This window comes from Lagopus muta, chromosome Z (assembly GCF_023343835.1).
Source record: "Lagopus muta isolate bLagMut1 chromosome Z, bLagMut1 primary, whole genome shotgun sequence".
NCBI classification, from domain to species: Eukaryota; Metazoa; Chordata; class Aves; order Galliformes; family Phasianidae; genus Lagopus; species Lagopus muta.
Genome location: NC_064472.1, coordinates 36,883,974 through 36,906,323, shown reverse-complemented (window position 1 = coordinate 36,906,323; position 22,350 = coordinate 36,883,974). Strand labels below are relative to the sequence as shown.

The 22,350-nt window shown below is 37.5% G+C and overlaps 1 protein-coding gene across 1 annotated transcript in view; it reads right to left on the bottom strand.

Moving 5' to 3' along the window:
- RORB (RAR related orphan receptor B) overlaps window positions 1–22,350 on the bottom strand; it is a 138,054-nt gene that overhangs the window by 18,909 nt on the left and 96,795 nt on the right. Inside the window, exons 2-4 of the mRNA XM_048931948.1 lie at window positions 20,964–21,049; window positions 16,531–16,672; window positions 12,594–12,995 (exon numbers count right to left, since the gene is read on the bottom strand). Coding sequence (XP_048787905.1) covers window positions 12,594–12,995; window positions 16,531–16,672; window positions 20,964–21,049 — 630 coding nt within the window. The remainder of the gene's footprint in view (window positions 1–12,593; window positions 12,996–16,530; window positions 16,673–20,963; window positions 21,050–22,350) is intronic.

The window sequence follows — 22,350 nt, the reverse complement described above, 5'->3', positions numbered from 1 at the left end:
GACAGCCAGTGAGTCTGGGGCAGCTTATGCTGCGACAGAGTGAGCTGCAGGGCATGGGAAGGCTGCGGAGGTTATCTCCTGCTGATGGAGCCCAAAAAGATGTAGAATTATTGGGCAGACAGTGGTATTCACTGGGAGATAGACTCCTACTATGAAGAAGACATCAGCCCTTTTATTCCTCAGATTTTTCTCATGTGACAAGATCTTGACAACAACAGCCTGTGTTTTTTAACAGATCTGCTGCATGTCATACCTCCATTACACGCCTCTGCTGCCAAAGCTTGCTCCCGAAAGCCTTGCCAAAGATTATAGTAAGAAAGTGTAAGGAGGCAACAGAAAGTGAGACAAATCAGAAAAAAAAAAAAAAAAAAAAAGGAAAACAAATCTGAAATTAAAAAGAAAGGCTGAGAAGCTGTAGGTTGAATAGTACTGCTATCCAGTGTGTCGTAGAAACCAGCAGCACCCAGTGAAACACAGAAATAGTGTTCAACAATGAATTAATGGGGACTTCGCAATGCAGCACTGTGAAATATAATCAAATTTATAGTAGGAGATGTCCAGAAGAAGCTGAAAGTCATACTTCAGAAAGCTGAAGGATTATCTGTCAAAAAGATTTGTTCCAATTCAGAGAATAATTGTGGGTTTCCAGAAAGAAATATTTTGTTTATGCATGTAATTCTATGGTTTGTGAAATGCAATGGGTCAGAGAAGACGGTCTCAGAGCTTGTAACTAGGAGCAACAAAAACATGAATGAAAGATGTACACATATACTGTGAGTAAATCAAAGACTGTCCAACATGCAAGGGGGCCTGGTAACAAAACAAATGTCTACAGATGTGCTCGTGGTTTTGCAGTTTGCTGGATGCAAATTAGGCTGTTAAAGCCCATACAAGAAAGGGAGAAGAAAAGCACACGATTCTGCAATGCTGGCCAAGCAACAGAGCAGTAAGCCCTAACTTCTTTAGTGCAACAAAGCTTTGGATTCTTACAGACATGTCACTTGCCATTTCCCCTTCAGGCCTCCCGTCTCCTCATGATTTGCTGGATAACAGGCACCTCGAGAGTGTATATGCGACCAGACTGCAAAGGCCAGCAGGTTGCTGCCTTCTGGGATAGATGTGATCCTGGCCATAGCTTCCGTCCTATCCTTGTCTGTCTCTGTCACGTGCTGAGTAACCCCTTTACCAAAACTTGTCAGAAAATTTTTGAGACAGCTCCTTTTTTCAAAGTTGCACAGTAGATAAAGTACTGTGCTCTCCTGACAGAAAGATCAGACGGATAACAAGACTGAACAGCGTATTCTATCAGCAGAATGGACCAAAAGTGTCTGTGGTAAGGGAAGAACAACAGTGCGCAGACTGTACAGCATAAATGTAGCATAAAGATGTCTCTACAGTTTCTAGAACAGCAAATGACCTTCTCTATTTCCATTTTTAGCTATTCCGCTGAGTTCTTCCTTCTTTCCTTACATATAGAAATTCTTTATTTTAGATTTTAGTAGATGCCTCACAAAAGGTGCTCTGCAAAGGTTATGATAGCTCAAATATGCGGTGCACCAGTGTGTTAGGAGCCGCTTAAATCCAGAGTACGTACAGAAAACTGAACATTGCAACCTAGATAATATAAATCAGCCTAGCACAGACCTGCAGGGGTCTATCATCAGCTGATGAGTCAGCCTTGCCTTTTTCAGACAATATTTCCTTGTAATATTTGGTTATATTCTACTGCAACACTGAAGAAAAACTCCAGCTTGGGGTCAAGTTCAATGCTGGTGGGTACGAGTGTAATAACTCCAAACACTGCACACAACATTCACCAGCTGTGATTTTGGCCTGCTATGTGGAAATTATCCACAGGATTTGGCAGTGTGTGCTTCCTATAGGGTCTTAATTCCTTCGTTTGCCACTCTTCTCTCATGAGAGATCCTAGTTTTTCTCACCATTCCCTTCTTGTGCACTGGGAACTGAAGAACTTTGAAGTATGCCTCCTAAAACAGTGATAATCATCCCCAATTAAAATGAATAATGAATTTTTAATTTGCCACTTACCCTTAGGATCCAATTGAGCTGCTAAGAGCTCATCTCAGCTTATATTCTAAGTTGTGCTCTCACAGGGATCCACTTTGAATTAATGCTGCAAAAACATCACAGCTTTGCCTGGCTGCTATAAGCATGCATACCAGTTCATAAAACTATCAAAACTATACTATGCATTCTAAATAAAATTTATTTTACAGTACTCAAAATAATGCTAATCTAGTACTAAATCAACAGTTTCCTGTGCTCTAGTGAGAGAGAATCATGACTACTCAATATGAAGTTTTTTGAACTAATTTCACTATGCAGATTCCTCAAAAAATTACTAGACAGTAGTAGAGGCAGCAATACAGGCAATGAAGAAAAAATATGTCCTACAGTGACTGTCATGAATAATGGGTTCCCAATTCTTTTTTCTTTAAATGGTCTGATGGTCTGACTGATTTTTTTTTTTTTTTTGTGTGTGAAAACAAGCGCAGTTTTTCCTGGGAAAAAAAAAACAACAACCAACAACCAACCTCCATATTTCATCTGTCCTGTTTTCTCAACATCATAATAATGCAGGAAGAAAGGAATTTCTTTCCAAAAACCATTCTGGTTGGTCTATTAATTCCCATGGCTCTCATTTATTTAATAAATTTGTAACACCCTCAGTACGCAGCCTATGAAGTTGAAATGAAACGTTAAAACTGTCGTATGAGACTAAAAGAGCTTGAATGTGGTTCAGGAGTAAACCTCTCTTCTGTTCAGATGCTTAGCATCAGACACAGACTGCACATTAGGGGAATATTATGTGTGTGAATTCCATATTTCCTCTCTCTCTCTCTTCAAATAAACCAGTGTTTTATTTGCTTTTCAAAAAAAGAAAAAAGAAAAGAAAAGAAAAGAAAAGAAAAGAAAAGAAAAGAAAAGAAAAGAAAAGAAAAGAAAAGAAAAGAAAAGAAAAGAAAAGAAAAGAAAAGAAAAGAAAAGAAAGAAAAGAAAAGAAAAGAAAAGAAAAGAAAAGAAAAGAAAAGAAAAGAAAAGAAAAGAAAAGAAAAGAAAAGCAAGAAAAGCAAAGAAAAGCAAAGAAAAGCAAAGAAAAGCAAAGAAAAGAAAAGTCTAATCAATTACAATGCATGATAATAAAATTGAATAAAGTCCTAATCGAAAGGAACCTAGAGGATGGACTAAGAATTCAGTTAAATCCTAAAGGATTTACAAATGCATAAAGGTCTCCACTTAATAATACTTTTCCTGGGTCGCAGCCAATTTAGTGTAAAATGTATAGTTTGAACTAATTAGAAATCATTTAGCTGGCAGCAAAAGCACAAACCAAGGCAATGGCTAGAGATTACAGGGCATGGGCTCTATAGGCACCATACAATTATCACAAATTTGTTGAGATGAACTGCTTCTTAGCTTCTTCAAGAACACTTCACAATAGTATTAAATCTGAAGTTGTTAAAAGATAAGAATATGGTTTCATTTACTACATTTGAGCAAACACTATTAGAGTGGACATTGGTCACCATAAAACCTAGACATATGCATGGAACTGTTTGAATGCTAAGACTCTGAAATTAGAGTTGGGAGAATTTGCTTTTTAATAGTCTTCAAAATGTTGGTAGAGGCTAGGCAATCATTGGACTACTTTTCTCAATGAAATATGCATATGTTCAGATTTTTATAAGAATTTTATATCATCTAGGTAAAAACAATTTACAGAGTAATGACAAAACATTCAACAGCAATTCTATTTTCCTGAAGACATTTGCATTGGATCAGAGTGGTGTACCATATAGAAGAAGAAAGTGAAGCTACCTGGTTATTGTAAGCAATTCTAGTAATTTCACTGATCAAGAAAAAGTAAATTCATTCAGTCACAAAAAGGAACACAAGACAGTGCTCCGTACATTAATATATTGCTTTAACTATTCCAATTTTTATGTAATTTTCATCTGTGCAGAAGTACTTCACTATAAAAAAACTATTCTGATATTCAAGTCCATTTTTTGTCTGAATTTCAATCTTTTTTCATTGTATTTTCCCACAAACACATGCATATTCTCCTCCCATGATTCATTCCAATCTTTTCCCTATACATTTCCAGTCCTGTACAAAAATATTGTTGTTGTTCTTTGAAGTGAAATATCAGAAATGTATAGACTAAAAAAAGGCACTGCTCTCTACCTAGCTGGGAACAAAATCATAAACTACATAAAAGGCTTTCTTTACTGTAAAAGGGAAAATAGTGAAACACGTGAGGTGAGCAATTAAATCTATCGCGCAGAAGGCACGTGGTGTGCGGAAGAGAAGCACGGCAATAGGAGGTCATAGCTAAGATGCTGCATGCATATTGGGATACAGGAAAAAAAAAAGTTAAAGCCATGTTTTTATTGGCTTCCTTGTGGCTGAAAGTTAGAGAACAGTTGAAAAATATTGTACAGGTTGACAAAGAAACACAGTATGGAACCCCAGATTAAGCTCTCAGAAAGCACAGAGTAAGCATTCATACTGACAGTATGACAGTATAAGAAAACACTACATGCAGAAACACTAAGGAGAAGGTAGCATTCAGACTGGGGTAAAGAGGTTGCTCAGATGAGGCAGTAAGCATCACTAATAATTCAACACATATGGGTTTTTGAGATAGCATTCTCCTTCTGTATACTGCAGTGATTCCTAAATCATCAGTGCTTTGTCCTGCTGATTCTCATCTGCAGTGCTGTGTTTGCTGCCTCACAGCCTCGTTAGACAAAGTCTGTCACATGCCCCATACCCTCTGTACACTGGCACCTGTGTTCTTGCCTTTTCGAGAGTTTCTCACAGAAGGGCAGGTATAATTTCTTTTGCTACTGACATTACTGTGTTGAAGCATCCGATAGGGAATGTGCTGAACAGACATTCCTACACCTGACAGCACTAGCTTGCCTCAGTACTCATTATACCACTGGCTTTACGTTCATCTTTGTGTACAGTTTATAATATGATCAGATTCACAGTACAGTGCTATTTCTGAAAAGAATATCATGATGTATGGTAATATATGGGATGCATGATATGGTATTTTACATATTTTGACTGCTAGAAATGGTTGCTTTCTAACTGTCTTTTGGATCTCCAATGAAATGAATACACTCTGTCAAGTTTGCTTATGTAAAAAAAATATGTCTTCTGAAAAAAAAGAGGAATTCTATGTACTTGCTTTAATATATTTGAAATATTCCCACTTTAAATAAATATATTATCACACTTCAGAAATATGACCAAAAGCAAGAATAGAATAAATAGAATAAAGATCCGAAAATGTTTTCCATGCTCAACCTTGGACAAAAGATATCATGTAAATTTGCTAATTAAATATTTGATTCAGTGATTTATACTTTTCCAGCAGTCATAACCATATGGACCACATTGTCCTGGGTGCTGCAGAAAAACACAGTCAGTTGAAATTTTCCATTTCTTGATGCATAATATGCAAAAGAGAATTATTTTCCTCTCTGTGAAAAGAACTCCTAAATACATTCCTACTTGCAACACTTATCACATTAAGCATAAAGGACAATACCTAAAATCACATTTCCTGTAACATCTATACTGCAGTTTGTAGTGTGATCAAGCTCCATTGACTAATCTGGATAAAACTGATGAAGTTTTATTAGTTGGCTGGCAATTGACATATGAATTTATGTAATTGAAAGAAAAGTCAAATTCTGTTCAAAAATATCCAGAAAATTTTACAACTCATAGGAAACACACTCTTCTTTTAGAGTATCTGTTGCATCTTCAAATAGTTTTAGATGAATTGCTCAATTGTATAAATTTTAACTAGACATAGTTAAGAAGACACACTGCATCTTCCTTATTAGACTGCTGCAATTTGCATTGAATATAGTTGAGGAGAACTGCCAGAATCAATATGAGACCATCCAAAGTCCACTGTAGATACTGTGAGACAGTGGATAGGCACTTGAAAATCACAGGGTGGAAAATCTGGTGCTTAAATACAATAACTTCTAGAAAGCAGTCTTTATTTTCTGAATCTAAATCAAGAGTTATAACACAAACTCTGCCCTCTCTAAGTCTTCTTAAGCCAGTAAGTGCTAAAGCACACATTTAGTTAAATATAGCAACATAATCATGTATTTATGAACATGTGGATTATTTAAACTGTTGGGTTGGGCAAAGTAAAGTCAGTAAAACCTGTATGTAGACCTGTAATTAGTCTGGTTCTGATCTGTAAATTTCTTTCAGTAAATATGTACGTTTACAAATAAAGATTACTATTCTGGAGGTGAGAAAAAAAATGGAAAATTATACAAAGTTACAAAAATTGCACATTTTTTTGCAATGTTTCTGCCAAACTATACAGACATTTTAGTAGCTAAATCTATTTCTAAAGAAGTGGTTAAAATCACAATCTGCAGTTACAAAAAACTGTCTTCACTTAAACATCAGCTCAAGCTGGATTGTTTCAGCATTGTAATACTCTAATTTATTCCTCCACTTTTCTGTCCATTTTTGGTGAAGTGGATATGTTTCCTAACTGAGCTAAACTGTCAAATAAGTTTTAAATATTGCAATTCTCAGTTTTCCTCTTGTGTACAAAAAGGAGAATTAATAAATTAATTATTTATAAAAATAACAGAATAATGATTCTAAGTTTTTATACATGAACTGAAACACAGAACTGAAATATTAATTTATTCCAATTGTCACCTTTAAATAGGTAATGATGGTTAGAAATAGTGCCCTAAGGGTATCTGTGCAAAAAGCACATGCTACACATTTCCAATTCTTCACTAGATGGCAACATTGCTCTGCTGAAACACAGCTGCAAGGCTTCTATTCTTGCTGTGAACATCTGCCCTGCAAAATTTGACTGTCAGCTTCGTAGAGAGGATATTAAACTGTGGCTTAGAAAAAGAGATGAGGAAATATTATAGAGCACTATGGTTACACAAGCATCATTTCTGTTTTACTGTGTGGTGAGCCATGGCCTTGAAGTTACAGACAAAAGGGAACATCAACATAGCTGTTATTTATGTCACCTTAGGTATGGGTTTTAAATATGGGTCAGCTGACCCCTACAATAACCTTTCAAATAACATCTAATGATGAAAGTATGTTCTGTAAGCTGTCCATTAATATTTGATTTAGCACAGAAAACAAGAGCTGGAGATATAGAGAAGGGAGTTAAAGAATCAAAGAAAGAACAAAACAACAACAACAAAAAACAAAGAAAACTCAACAGCTATCACTCTTGGGGAAGTGCTTTTGCAGCCATCCACAACGAGGCACAGCACACTTCTTAAGAGATCAGTCTAATGCTGGTTTGTATATTGCATATGCCACGTACATTGGTATGGGCATCCATTAACAATGTAGGAACAGAAAATTAAATCACTTTCTTCTAAGAAAATGGAAAAGTTACTACATAAAGAATAATTGTGTGGGACCAGCTTGCAATTATACCATCGAAGGAGTTGAGAATATTTCCATGAAGATCTTTCAAGGCAGAACTCTGAATAAAAATGCTAAGCTCATGCTAGTATGCTATTGTGGCAGTGGAAAATATTTATGAACTCTACAGTATAGAAAGTTGTGGACTATATGTCCTGAGATGAGTGTATGAAGCCAACTAAATTAAGGCTTACATATGCAGTTTTTGCAGTTACTAAGGAGGCTTTTCTTTTACATATATATTCTGAGTCAGCCTCCATAATAGTTGCATATTTTACTAGCTAGTGTAAGGTTCAAGAAAGCTGTATGTAGTATAGGTTTTGGCAAAAGGGGCAGGTGATGGCTCCAGTTCCCACCACAGGGATATAATGGTGAGCTAAATGTCCATGTTAAGATACAGACAGGGTCATGCTAGGAATAGGAAAGATGAAGCTCAAGCCTATGTGCATTACTATTTAATGTCAGTTTTGGTACATATTTAAGCTCTTGAGGCCACCGGGTACTTTTAAATACCGCTGATGTTGAGGAAATATTATGAAAATATAAATAAAAAATACTTTTTTTCCTGTAGTTACAGGACCTCTGAATATATGACCTCTGTACTCTCTGACACCTTATCAGCAACATGAATACATACAGACATAGGGCACACTCCAATTTGAACATAAATGGACCCTTAACCCATCTGTTTTATCCGCAGTGCTCACTACTAATTTTTTTCTAACTTTAAGTAATCGTAGTCTGGTAATCTTAATGACAGCTAAGGCAGGGAAACCTTTGCATTAACTTCTGCAGACCAAGAACTGAGCCACACATTCTGTGAGAAGAACACGATGCTCAGTTCTGTAGCAGATAATGTTATGCACATATATTGAAACAAGACGGTCTTTAATTTGACCAACTCTAAAAATAAGCCTTTAATACCTGCTAATTTAAATTCACACTTGGGAGCAAATATTACCATTCCTCTGTGGGACTACCAGGGTCAGGAAACAGAGATCCATTTTCTCTTAAAGAGCTCCTGAGCAGAGTCTGACCTCTGCCGCTCTCTCTGTGAGGAGAAAGCTGTACCATGTACAACAAAAATCCTTGCTTTTAACACACGAGCAGATTTGATGCTAGAGTTTGAGCTCCTCCCACAACAGGAGAAATTTCTGCCTTCTTCCAGACCTCCAGTTGGCCAGGGAGAAAAAGGACCATTCACTGTATGATTATTAGGCCTGTATGGATATTTACCAGCATCAGAGTGATTTCTTGGTGTTTTGAGTTTCTGTTTTTATCAGGAAATGGAATACTGACTGGGACTGAGCATAATTCTACCTAATGGGAAACATCTTAGTTTTAGCAATTTTTTCTCCATCAAGGCTCTGGCAGTTTTTGTATATGAAAGACCGCTTTTTCTTAGATTTAGCCTTCTCTTCTACACAAGACATTATCTTCTCCTGTGAACAAATAATGTACATTTATATCCTGGAATATTCAGGATTGAAGGAATATAATAGATCTACATATCTCTGATGGAACCCTATATAACTTTAACTAGTCGGCACATCACTCTCTAACACCCATTTATTGGTACTGTATTTAGTAAGTAAGCATTCAAAGGAGGATGAGCTCTATTTTGCTTGCCATGCCATTCTGATTATGTGTTGAAATATCTCTTGAAAGTTTTGAACCTCAAAGTTGTTAAGAGCAATTTCCATTTATACTACTAAGTCTACTGAAAATCAAGGATCTTTTATATTTAAGTGAATGCATATAATAGTTAAAGATCAAACTATGTCTGATAATTTTGATTATTTGGGGGAGAATTCTAAAATTAAAATGAAAAAAAAAGAAAGTGTTACGTAAATCATATGGTAGAGTACCTGTTGTTGTTTAAGTCAGAAGGTGGCTGAGCACCACAGAGTTGTTCACTCACTCCCCCCTTCCCAGTGCGATGGGGGAGAGAATCGAAAAATGCCAAGGGGAACTAGTGGGTTGAGAAGAAATTATTCAGTAACACAGAGGAATGGAAAAGGATAATAATTACGACAAATATATATATATATATAAATATGGGAGAAGTGGTGCAGAAGTAATTGAACAACACCCTCTGCATGATGCCTAGCTAAGCTCTGAGCAGCAGAAGAGAGCCAGATGCACTCCCACCTCTTTCAGAACTCCTTCTACTTGATGTCATATGGTATGGGATATCCCTTGACCAGTTTGAGTTGGCTGTCCTAATTCTGTTCCCTCCCTGCTGCTTGGGCCCTTTGCTAAGAATGGCCTTGGCTGTGTGCAACACTGCTTAGCAGTATCTATAAACTTCAGTGTGTTATCAGTGTTGTTTTTCTCCTCGAACTAAAACATAGCTTCATACCAGCCTCTATGAAGAAAACAATTCTATCCCCTCTGAAACTAAGTATCATAGAAAATATTATTTCTATAACAAAGTCAATTTGACAGAGAAATGAAGAATTGATATTTGATTTTTGAGAGAATCTTACTGCTGTATAGTGAGCAAAAAGCACATGCTGAGGTAATTTACACAGTTGCAGCAAGTTATTTAGTCAGGTGCAGCAGGGACCCCTGCTAGAGCTTGTATTACAGGCATTTAACATTTTCATTAATAATCTGGAAGAGAGGGCTTACAGCACGTTAATTACATGAGTAGATAGTTCTAAATTGAGAGAAGTCACAAAACATTAACGGGGACTGAGATCTAATATAACAGGATTTAAAATGACAGAAAAATAAGAAAGAGAAAAAGCAATTCTGGCTTAGTCAGAGATTCAAGTGCAATCAGAGATGTCTTAATATCTGACCCATACATTAAGAATGTAAGTGAGAAACAAAGCAGTAACACTAAAGGAGTAAAACATGAACTGAATATTGGTTAACATATGATGTAGAAGCTGCAAAGACTGTTTTGATTCTGGGCTGCCTGTGAAAAAGTGCAACTTGGAAAGCTTACAAAAACTTTAAGGAGCTCAAGGATGGAAAGATTTTTTTGTAGAAAGTCTTTAGTAAGGAAAACAACTAATATGACCTAGATATTTAAAACAACTGATCGGTCCAAGCCGGGCAGGGTAGTATAAGAAATTTCTATCAGGTACCAGGACAATGCAGTACAGCTTTTACAGCTTTTCCAACTCCTACATTCTCTATGATGTCACCTACCAGTTAAGACCATAACTTCTACTTAACATGATTTGAGATTATTCCTAAGTCTCATTAGAGTGAGTAAGATATAATGCTACAGTGAAATTTTTTCATTTTAATATGAAATCAATGCACCATTCTGCTCAGAGTTTTCCTGCTTTGACTGAAAGACTGGAATTATACAGGTGCTTCCACAACCCACTCTAGTGTCAAGAGATGTTTTCTGTTTGTTTTTAAACCTGGAAAAAATAATTCACCTCCACATTAATCGTAGTATTTTATGGTACATTTCCTTCACTTTTTTTGGTTGTGTCAGTTCTCTGTTATACTACATTATCTCTCACTAATATCCTTACCTCTGTGTTGCAGGTACCTTAAGTGACATAAAAGCAGAACTTGGTAAAATCCTAGCTATAGAGGAGCCCAGTTTTCCCTTTTAAATGATTGAGAGGTAAATCCCAGCACCTCACTTCTGCTGTTGGCTCAGAGACAGACCCTTTGTCCTGTTTTACTCTTTATGCTCAGGGCTTTTCCCCACTTTCTGTGCTTAAGAAGTGGAACGCTTTTGCTGATTTGGAAGATGAAAGGCTGGTAAATGTGGTCTGAGGTACAGAGTAGTCAGTTTTAGACCTAGGAAAGCAAAAATCTGGGTGCAAATTTAAGAGCGAAGCATCGTTTCTATGTGATCCAGAAAGAAGCAAATGTTAAATGCTTCTCTGAACCTTCATAAGTCAGAAGATACCATTGACTTCTGTGGAATCCTTTGGTAACTAAAGATGTAGTCCAAAGGCCATATTTTCTTTGTTGAGCTTCTATAAATAAGTGTAAACACTAAATCATAGATTATCAGAATGGTTGTATTTCTGATATCATCTTGGGTATCTCTGGGAACACTGCCCTTAAGTGTTGAAACTGTTCCTCAGTTGGTTCCTTGTTCTGTTAACCACTGTTCCAGTACTGAGACTAGTACAAGTCCCTTTTGAGTACTATTCATATAACCAGAAGAGATAAAAAGGAAGGTGAAGAAAATGTTCCACTAATCCTCTGTACTACTACTCTGTGGGTATAGGTCTTTATTGGACAGCCTAAACCAAACGTGACCTAGAACATGCCACAGGGATACAACATGGGCACAGTGATGTGTCAGATCTCCAGGGCTAATTGTAAGTCTGACTACATGTATACCTTTAAACATCTTAGCATACATTCACGAGGCAGTAAGGCCAGGTCAGAGCTCTATGGTGTGACATTAATTCTTCTGCTATGAGTGCTCTTGAACACCTTTTCATCTTTTTTCCTTCTTACAGAAGAATCACATATAGTCTTTCAAACTGTATTATCTAACAGAAACGTCTCTTTGCATCTTTTCAAAGAAGAAACGAAGGGCAGATGCTTCTCCAAAGCATTCAAGCAGAGAAGTGGAGATAGCCTCACAACTACCTTCACCCTGGCTGAGTTTGTGCACCTCATGAGATTAGACAGATTGTTCATGTACACCCACACAGCAGAAGTAGGGAAATGGTTCTTTTTGATAATAAATTAGCTGATATGGGGATTCTGAGTATTGACTAGAATATGGCTGGCTATCTGAGGACATCATTTAAGCTTCCTAGTGATGATCTCATTTGAAGCAAGTGCCATACTACTAATTATCACTTGGTTCTGATTGATTCATCATCTACTTTGGTGCTCCCATTTCATAAATGGGAACATAAACTGCTTAGTTTAAGAAATGGAATAATATGCAGAGATTATTTAAAACAGAACTGACTCTATGTTGTGTCAATTACTGTCAGACTGATTTTCTTTCCTTTGGTCCCTGTATGTGTGCACACATGTATATGACTGTGAACAGTTAATTACTGTATGACTACATATAGAATGCTTATATAATATTTTAATAAAGACAATATTATAATCTAGTTTACATTTACACATCACAATTGAGAAATAATAATTTTCCTTACCTATTTCAGTCATGGATATCCCCGGAGCTAACTGCCCATTGTTGAAAGAGCTATAGGTAAACAAGTTTGGTACAGAGGTGAGGTCATAGATAGGTTCCTGCTTTATCTGTTTGATTCCAGTCATGTCTAAGCCAGACTGATCTGGAGAAGGCTGGGCAGAATCCACGTTGTAATAACCCTCAGACTTTGGCAGGTCGATGACGTGCCCATTTGAATAGGTGCTGCCCGTTTCGTTGTTCAGATTGCCCAAGCCGTTGCTGATGCTGTTGCTGTAAACCCTGGCAAGGGCTTCTGCCTCACCGCTCTGCTGCTGCCGCTGTTCCTGCAATCGCTGCTGGTGCTTCTGCACTTCAGCATACAAGCTATCCCTCTGCTTTTTGGACATTCTTCCAAATTTCACAGCTGAAAAGCAAAGCACAGTGCAAGCCATTGTCATTTTTCTTTTGTCTCAATTCCCCTCAACACCACTGCTCCCCTGATATCTGCTTTTAGCATCACTTTTGCTGTGGAAACTTATCTTTTTCTTTTGAAAGAGAGAGGATGCAGAACTTTATGTCATATTCATCTCACAAAGGAAAACTATCACCTGCTTGGATTTACAAGCTGACAGTGACTCTTACTTGACAGGAGGGCCGCAGTCAGGCAACTCACTTTCTACTGTGAATGTTAAAAAGTGGATGCATCCTTTTTTTGTCTCTCTGTTCACTGAAAAACAACCCAGAGCTGTATGAAAAACACAGTCTATAGATTCATAGTCCTTGCATTTTACAAACTTTCCACAAACCTTTAAACTGTGTGTTAACAGGATTAGTACTCTGGATGAAAACAAGCCCTACAGCCCTATTATCACATTCTTTCAATGGGGTGTTATCTTCACACTTTTAAAAAAATCTTGCAGGTTAGATTTAGAACCTAGAGGAAAATAGCAGACTGGAAGGTAAACAGCACAAATGAATGTCATCTTTTTCACAGAGAAAAGTCTCAGGGATTTACACAATCAATTTACATAATCTCCATGCACAAAATCCATGCATTCCTTCTAATGAGAAGGGCAAGAAAACAAGAGTGCAAACCACTGTCCCCAGGAATATGGCTCACTACACTGAGATTGAAATTTTCAGAAATGACAGTCTGATTGCTGTGGAACTACAAGGAGTAAATCCATAGCCTACATATACGATGGTCACAGATGATTATCTGTTCTTTTTTTTTTTTTTTTCTCTCTCTCTTTAAATTCTGGGTTTCTACTGGCCTAGATCTTGAGATCTCAGAGAAGAGGTAGCTATTAAGCTATTAATCATGCTTTAAGACAAATGAGATCTGTCAATTAGGATACATTCAGCAGAACTTATCAGAGAACAGATAGGAGGACATTTCTCTGGAAATACTTATTTTATGTATTATGAGGACTATTTTCCAATGCTATTTCCCATCCACTTGTAATGGAGATCAGTTCAGAATCATCAAACTTATTAGTGGCTTGGTTCCCATTTTAGTTGCATTTCAGTTATAGTTCTCCAGAAGATTCTGGGCTTACAAATTCTCATTTAAAAAAAAATAAAATTATTTATTTATTTATTTATTTACTTAAGAGCAAAAAATACCCAAATAACAACAAAACAGAGAAAACAGGAAAAGAACTCTATTAGAAGGAAATGGCATAAAATTGAGGAGATGGTAGCTTTTCAATTTATTTATATTTCTTTACTTTGAGATTTGTTTTTCTTGTTACCAGCTTCAGCTCACTTGCAGCCCTCCATACAGTTTGTGAGTACATACACTGGCTGCTCTGCAACCAGTCCACAGTGCACTGCAAGCTGTTATGGACAATATGTAATGACTGGATTTTGAGAAATACAACTGCGTGTTTCCTTCAAACGTAGGGTCTCAGTAATAAAAACAAACACCCACAGTTTACTCTCATTATATATTCATTAATTGGATTCTCCAGCTGCTGTCAATTAGCATCCTGCCTCTGCATGATAAAAATGAATCTGTTACATGGCTGAGAGGTAAAATTCACATTCAATTTTTCTGTTAAAAAAAATCCATGCAAGCTATTTTAAACTTGCAAGAGCTCTCCATATCATTAAGTATAAACACTCTCACATCAACAATCAAAGAAGAAAGTGATGTTGACAGAAGAACCTCTCTTTGTATGCAGCAGACCCTGCATTATAAGTTGGGAAGACAATGCTGTGAGTTAAATACCTCTGTGATATCTCAAATACTTGCAAGGTATTACTTTTATTGGGAAAGTACATGCTGTTAAATTACCAAAATTTTACTACAGTGCTTTCTGGGAAGAAGCAACAGCTAAGGTGTCAAAGCACACTTTGTAGGAGGCCCAAAAGAACTCCATGAATTGAAGGCGAGACAGCAGGGCCCCTCTCCGTCTGCTGAGACAGGTGAGCAAATTGTTTCAGTGATACATGAAACACAGTGAGGTAGGAAAAGAACTATTACAGACGTAAAGCAAGCTTATAAACTCTGAACTATCTTATGTAATAAGTCTTTAAGTAACTTCATTAATGCCTGTTAATTCCAAAGAACAAGTTTTATGAACAAATGCTGCCAGGTGATCAAAACTAATATAGCCTTGCTGAAGCAAATGTAACCTGCCTTCAAAGACAGAATATTCTCTTCTCATACTCCCTGACCATTTCAAATATGACTGTGAGCTGGACAGCCATTGCATTGGCAATGAAATGTTTCTCCTGTGATCCAGACATGGACAGGAGGCAATGCACCAGTGAAATGCTTTTTTTCACAAGGCAAAATGCTTAGTCAAGCGTTCTGAATAGAATCACAGAATCATAGAATCATAGAATCACCAAGGTTGGAAAAGACCTAAAAGATCATCTAGTCCAACCGTTCACCTATTCCCAATAGCTCCCACTAAACCATGTCCCTCAACACAACATCCAGCCTTTCCTTGAACACCCCCAGGCTTGGTGACTCCACCACCTCCCTGGGCAGTCCATTCCAGTGCCTGACCACCCTTTCTGAAAAGTAATACTTCCTAATGTCCAGCCTGAATCTCCCCTGCCGTAGCTTGAAACCATTCCCCCTGGTCCTATCAGTAATGACATGAGAGAAGAGGCTGACCCTCAGCTCACTACAACCTTCCTTCAGGAAGTTATAGAGAGCAATGAGGTCTCCCCTGAGCCTCCTCTTCTCCAGGCTGAACATTCCCAGCTCCTTCAGCCTCTCCTCATATGTCCTGTGTTCCAGACCCCTCACCAGCTTTGTTGCCCTCCTTTGAACACATTCCAGGGCCTCAATATCTTTCTTGCAGTGAGGGGCCCAAAACTGGACACAGTACTCAAGGTGCGGCCTCACTAGTGCTGAGTATAGGGGAACAATCACCTCTCTGCTCCTGCTTGCAACACTGTTTCTGATGCAAGCCAGGATGCCATTGGCCTTCTTGGCCACCTGGGCACACTGTCGGCTCATGTTCAGCTGAGCATCAATCAATAAAATATCACTAAAATAAACAGGTGAAAAACCTTAACATTATCAAGGTGTACCTTTCTTTTTAAACCGCCTATTCACTCTCACAGACCTTTAGAGATTTCAAGGAGAGGGATGCTTCCTCACGTCAGTATTTAATGCTGCTATATAAAAAGTTATATAAACTGGAATATTAATCCTCCTCTCCAGAGATAACTTTCGTGATTTTGATCAGAACAATGTGCTTCTTTTCCTACTCTTTCACTTCGAATCTAATATTGCTTTCCATGTTGCTATCTTCCCACCCTCTTCATGAAAATAGTCTCCATTGTTAACTGAAGATCTGTGTCTCACAGTGTGTACATTACAAAGCAAGGAGCTTCTCCTCTCTCTTTTTCTAGAAATCTACAGGGAGTTTAAGTAAGGCAGCAGAGAAGAAGAGTTTCAAAGGATTTAGGCATGAAGTAGGAATCTGACTCCTTACCATCTCTAGACATTCCCAGGGCAAGACATTTCTGCAGTCGGCAGTGTTGGCAACGATTTCTGTTGGTTCTGTCAATTAAACAGTTTCTCTGCCTTGGGCAGGAGTAGGAGGCATTGTTCTGCTGACTCCTCCGAAAGAATCCCTAGGGGCAACGAGGAAGAGAGACAGAGTATTACCATGTGAGTATATGCGCACACATACACACAGACACAGAGCCGTGCAAGCTCTCATGTAGCATAATGTTATTTTTGCTAGGGCTTTGCAGATGCACTAGCCTTGCACACTGAAATTAAAGAGCATTTACTCCTCACAAGGAGGATTTGTAATTGTACAGTAAAGAATATAATACTACTTTGTTAAAGGACAAACAATATAGAGTTACAGAATGTATTCCTATTGTGTAATAACTACCATGGATCATCTAGTTCTTGCCCCTCACTGATGAAAACTTGTCAGCATTGGTAAACAGATAACATTAAAGTACTTACTCTATTTTCCATCTTTATTGAAAGAAACTTCTAACATTCGGCACTGGCTATACATAGCATTAGAAACTGAAGTCTGCTGTTTAATTGAATCTGACAAATGTTGATCTGATCTGGAAAGACCGTACACTTTGGGAGTGAAAAGTAATTCAAATTCAAACATTACAAAAGCACTAGGATTTAATGGCTGTATCAGGTAAATCTGACACACAAAGGAGAAAGCAGCACCATTAGACACTACCATGAGAAAGTAAAGATATTTTCCATATCAATGGAATATAACATTAACCATTTAATCTATGAAAAACAGCTAGATACTTTATATCCTAGAGGGTTTTTCTGCCCTGTTGCTGGCCTATTTGGCTAAATATCAGAGGGTGAGAACTCATTCTTAATGACTTATGAGCTCCTAAGTGCTACAAACAGCACCGAGAGGTACTGTTACTGTAGAAATGACATGAAGTGGCAGAAATGAAAACAAAAATGTAACTAGGGAGGAAGCATTTTATAATACTATTTTCTTTCCTGTAAAACAAAGCACAAGAAGATCAGTGAGTTGAGAGAGAGGGAGAGAAAGAGAAACAAAGAAAGGAAATTAATTGGCAATCTTAGCAGCTTTAGAAGAAAGTAATTGCAGGGCTGTGTGGTGGAAGAGATGAAGGATGGCACAGCCCTGCAAGAAGATATGAAGGGAAAGCATACAGTAGTCACTGGGAGAAGTGACACCAAAGTGCTTGTGCCTTTCCGTGTTCGTTTGTAAACAGTGCTCAGTGGAGTCAGAAAGGAAGATATGACTGTGCACATCGGGCAAAACCATTGTTATCTTCATTCAGGCTGACAGAATATACTAATAAGGGATGGGATTTACAACTCTTGTGGGTTTTGGGGGAAAAGGAGTGGGAAAACAACAGGGTGATGTTGTCATAGGACTCGATTTTCATGCTACAGGTAGTGCCTGTAGTCCCACTTCAGTCCCTGAAAACCAAATTAGGGTGGCACGAGATGTCAGTAACAGTGGGCAATAGGCATGATGTTCCACTGAGGAGACAGCAGCATAGTTTCTGAGACTGATGAGTCCAAAAAAGCTTACTTCATCTGGCCCATGCTGGCTTTATCAGTGATTACACTATACAGTGGCTGTTAAATTAAGGTTATGATTTGCATGGATATCCTTAGGGAAACTCTCAGGAAAAGTTCATTGTGGACTTACCCGATCCTAGTTGACCAGACCTTCTTTTAGCTGTGGAGATGAGCTTAATGTTATTGCTAGATGGATGACAATTGCAGATATTTTTTATCAACTTGTTGAATCCTACAGCCAATTTTGTTTTAGACATGAGGAACACTTTCTGCTTTAGATTTTAGCAGTTCTTATGTGATATGGATTTGAGAGAAGAAATGAATTAAGTTACGCTAAAATAACCCACACAACCATCTAGCATCAACTGTGTGTTATCATGTAGTACTGTTTTTATTACGGCTGATCTCTTCTCACAATAATTTATTTGTGTATTTTTCCCACTGAGTTCGATCTCTTCCTACAAGAATTTGTTTTTTCCCATCACTGCCCCTCTTAGGGAAAAATCAAGGGTTACATAATGAAGTTAATCTACAGCAGGTACTTTATTTCTCTAAAGAGATTTTTGTACTCTGTTCTTTCAGCAAAGATCTAAATGCTTTCTTACAGAAAAATCTTTACATAATATTAGTTATATTTAGTGGGAATAATATCTTTTTAGGGAAGCAATACACAATTCATTCCTGAAGAGTTAAAGGACATAAAGACAAGTTTGCCAGTGTTCCCAGCATTGACAACAGTCTTTCTGCATCTTAAACTTTATCCACCACTTTATCCATCACTGACAATTTGAGAAGGGAATGGCCTCTCAAACTGTCCTCAGATCCTTGCTGTACTGTGGATAACAAGAAACCTCTCAAAAGAAGGAGTCACAGAAACAATGGGGTGGAGACCTGTCTTTGAGTTTCACTCTTTCCCTGATGACTGATGGCAGAGCCACCATTTTCTTTAGTTGACCTGCTCAGCCTATGCAGATGTGCAGCATGAAACAGCTGTAGCATTTGCAGTGCCCATTAAGTGCTTGTGATATGCATTTGCAGTGGCAGAACTAATGCAGAGACATGGAATGAAAGGATTTCCTGTCCCTTGGAGTCTGTAGTACTGCCACCGGCAGTGCAATTCTCCGACGCCATTTCCTGAAATGCTGAGGCCCTCTGGTGCCTGCTTTAATGCGTGCAGTCTTGTGGAAGACCTTCTGGCCTTCTTCCTCTTAATTAGTTCAGATTTCTAATGGGCTCAGACAAAGGGAGCTAGAAATGACCAGTTATTAGTATATGGGCTGAACAAATATTTATTATTTAACTGCTGGGCAGAGGAGCAGCATTGCATTGCCTGAGACAGTACTTAAGTGAAGAAAGAGCCCTTGAAGAAGGAGATGCCCTCCATTGGACCTGATGTGAAAGCTGACATCTTTTTTCACAAGAAGCAAAACAGCATTAGACTAATTGATGTGATGCTGCAAAACTGGCACAAAACCCATAGATTTAAAACTGCTGTTAAGTGGAAGAAAAGCTCTTTATCTCAATAAGTGGTCCCCACATAGAGCTAAGAATATTGTCTTGAGGCAAACACAAGGGCTAGCATTAAGCCTGATCACATCTACAGGAGACCATATCCCTCAGTGCTTTGTGGAGGCTGGATACAGAATCAAGATTTTCCTTTTCTGCTCAAAATGTTTTTCTCCTGTCACTTTTGTGCCAACATTAAAGTATTAAATCTATTAGTACAATCCCATTTCATGTAATTGTTGTAAGAAGATGCTTATTTCCAGTCCAGTCTCACAATAAGACAGTGTGACAGGGTAAGCTTTTCATTTAATATCATTAAAATTTCTGAAAGAAATCAGATCTTTGAGAATATATTGCTTCTTAACACAGTGACTTTAAATACATTGTTTTGTAAATGAGTTTATGGATGAGTTTATTAATGTTTTTTTTTTAGTAGTTCTGTAGTAAGATTTTTTAGTTGTTCTGAAATACCATAAAGCATTAAGCAGGTAGAGATTTTCCATTTCACTCTACAATTATCTGTGCACTTTTGAAAGTACTGGCTTGTGAGTTTTTGTGTAGAAGAAACCACAGATGCTGCCCTTCATCTTTACAACTTCATTGTTACAGTCAAAGCTGGAATGCCAACATGTGTAGTGTAAAATTCTGGTGTTCCATAAGGAATGGTATAACCCTTTAGATAACAAAAAGCACAGAGTCTTTCTAACATTGTAAATGAAAACCTTTCTTGTGTTTGCTTGGTGTCTGATTAGAGTTATTTAAGCCAATGTCTGGGATAATATGCTAATATGCTTTTTTTTTTTAATTTTTTTTCCCTAGCCTCCTGTTCCAAGCAATTCCACTATGCTGAGCCTATAAGGAAGAAAGCAAAGGATCCTTTTACACTATCCATAATGTCATCATGTAAGGTATTTTTTTTCTTTTGGAGATCACAATTTGGCCTGCAGAGAATACAAAGGGTATAAAATAGGACTAAACTGACACCTGTAAGCTTTTAAGATGTTGAACTAAGATATCACATCAACTTCTAATGCTGCTGAGGCTGTATAGGAAACAAGGTAAAAAACTCAGTTCTCAAGCTTATTTAACATGTGTGACTTCAAGTTGCCTGCCTCTTTATCAGCACTTATACTGCATCAGATGTGATTAATTCATGTTTCAAAAGAGGAAGTAACTCTAAAGGCTATTTGATGAAAAGAAGAGCAACCAGTAAAATTAGGCATGAAATGCATGTATATAAGCAGCAGTCTTTGTGGCCTTTGGCGTTACTTGTTTGAAAGAGTGTAAGAGTGTATTATTACGTACACAGATGCCTGAGGCTAATGCAGATGCTGATGACTATGCTGTATTAAAATCCCATACCTTGCAGCCTTCACATGTGATGACTCCATAATGTATTCCAGAGGACTTATCACCACAGATTTTGCATGGTATCACTTCAATTTGTGCTGAAAAATAAGACAAATATTTTGAGTATATAATTCTATTTCATTTATTTCTTTCTTCACGCACAATCTTTTCCCCCTCCCCTGAAAATATAAAACTGCTTTCTATTGTACTGTGTGTTCCTGAATGCTTTGATTTGGCAGATTTTAATTGCTTCACATTATGTATCCACTATTCCCTATAAAACTCTTCAACAGTTCAAGCTATCTCATGATTTTTGATAGTTTTTATTCATACTCTTGTTAATTTCATCATCATTGTTGCTAATGACAAGCATTAGAGATTCTAAATAATTATCTGGATTTTTCTTGCTTATGCTTTTACAACATTCATTACTTTACTCTTCATTTTGCTGAGGTGGTTTTATGTGGAATGTTTTGATGCATTTTTCAGACCTGTAGACATTATGAAGTTTTTATATCCTTCAGATTATGGGTTAAAAACGTACAAATATAACAGTCTCACTGGCAGAGATGAACTTGTAAATGACCACTTAATCTCTCATCCAGTTCAAACTATTTGCTTGAGAATCAGAGCAGAGGTAGGTAAAACCCACAGACTGAGACTAAGTACACAGTAGCTGTGTGATGGGAGAGACAGGTGCTATCTGAAAATGTTGGTGTATGAATGTGTTTCAGATCCCTTTATAAACCAAATAATTAGGAAATTGCTATTTTTTAATATATATTTTCTTTTACTAACATAGCTATTTTCTTCCTTCAGTTACTTAGAATCTTCTGAGCTTCCATTGTCTAAAGTGTAAGAGCACACACACTGTATAGTGGGACTTTGCCTGATTCTAGTAAGAAGCACTGAAGAGAAAAAAAACTCTATTTTCTTTCCAGTAATTTGTTCTCCCCAGTTCTTTCATGACTTGGAGCTATCATGCTTGCTTACTATTACTGGTAGATGTTGCTTGTGGTTTAACACCAGTAAACAGCCAAACATCACAGAGCTTCTTGCTCACTAGCTGGATAAAGGAGGGAATAAAAAGAAAGAAAGCAAGAAAACTCATGGGTTGTGATAAAGGTAAAGCAAAAATGTAAAGCAAAATCTGCATGTGCAAGCAAAGAAAAATAATTCATTCACTACCTCCCACTGGTAGGCAGATGTTATCCACTTCCAGAAAGCGTTTCTTCATTATATGTAATGGTTGCTTGGGAATGTAAACAACAAAACTCCTAACATCTACCCCTACTACTTCTTTTCCTCCAGCATTTATTGCTAAGTACAATGTTATATGTATGGCATGGACACTTTGCTAGGTTGGAGTCAGCTGTAATGGTCATGTTTCCTCCCACTT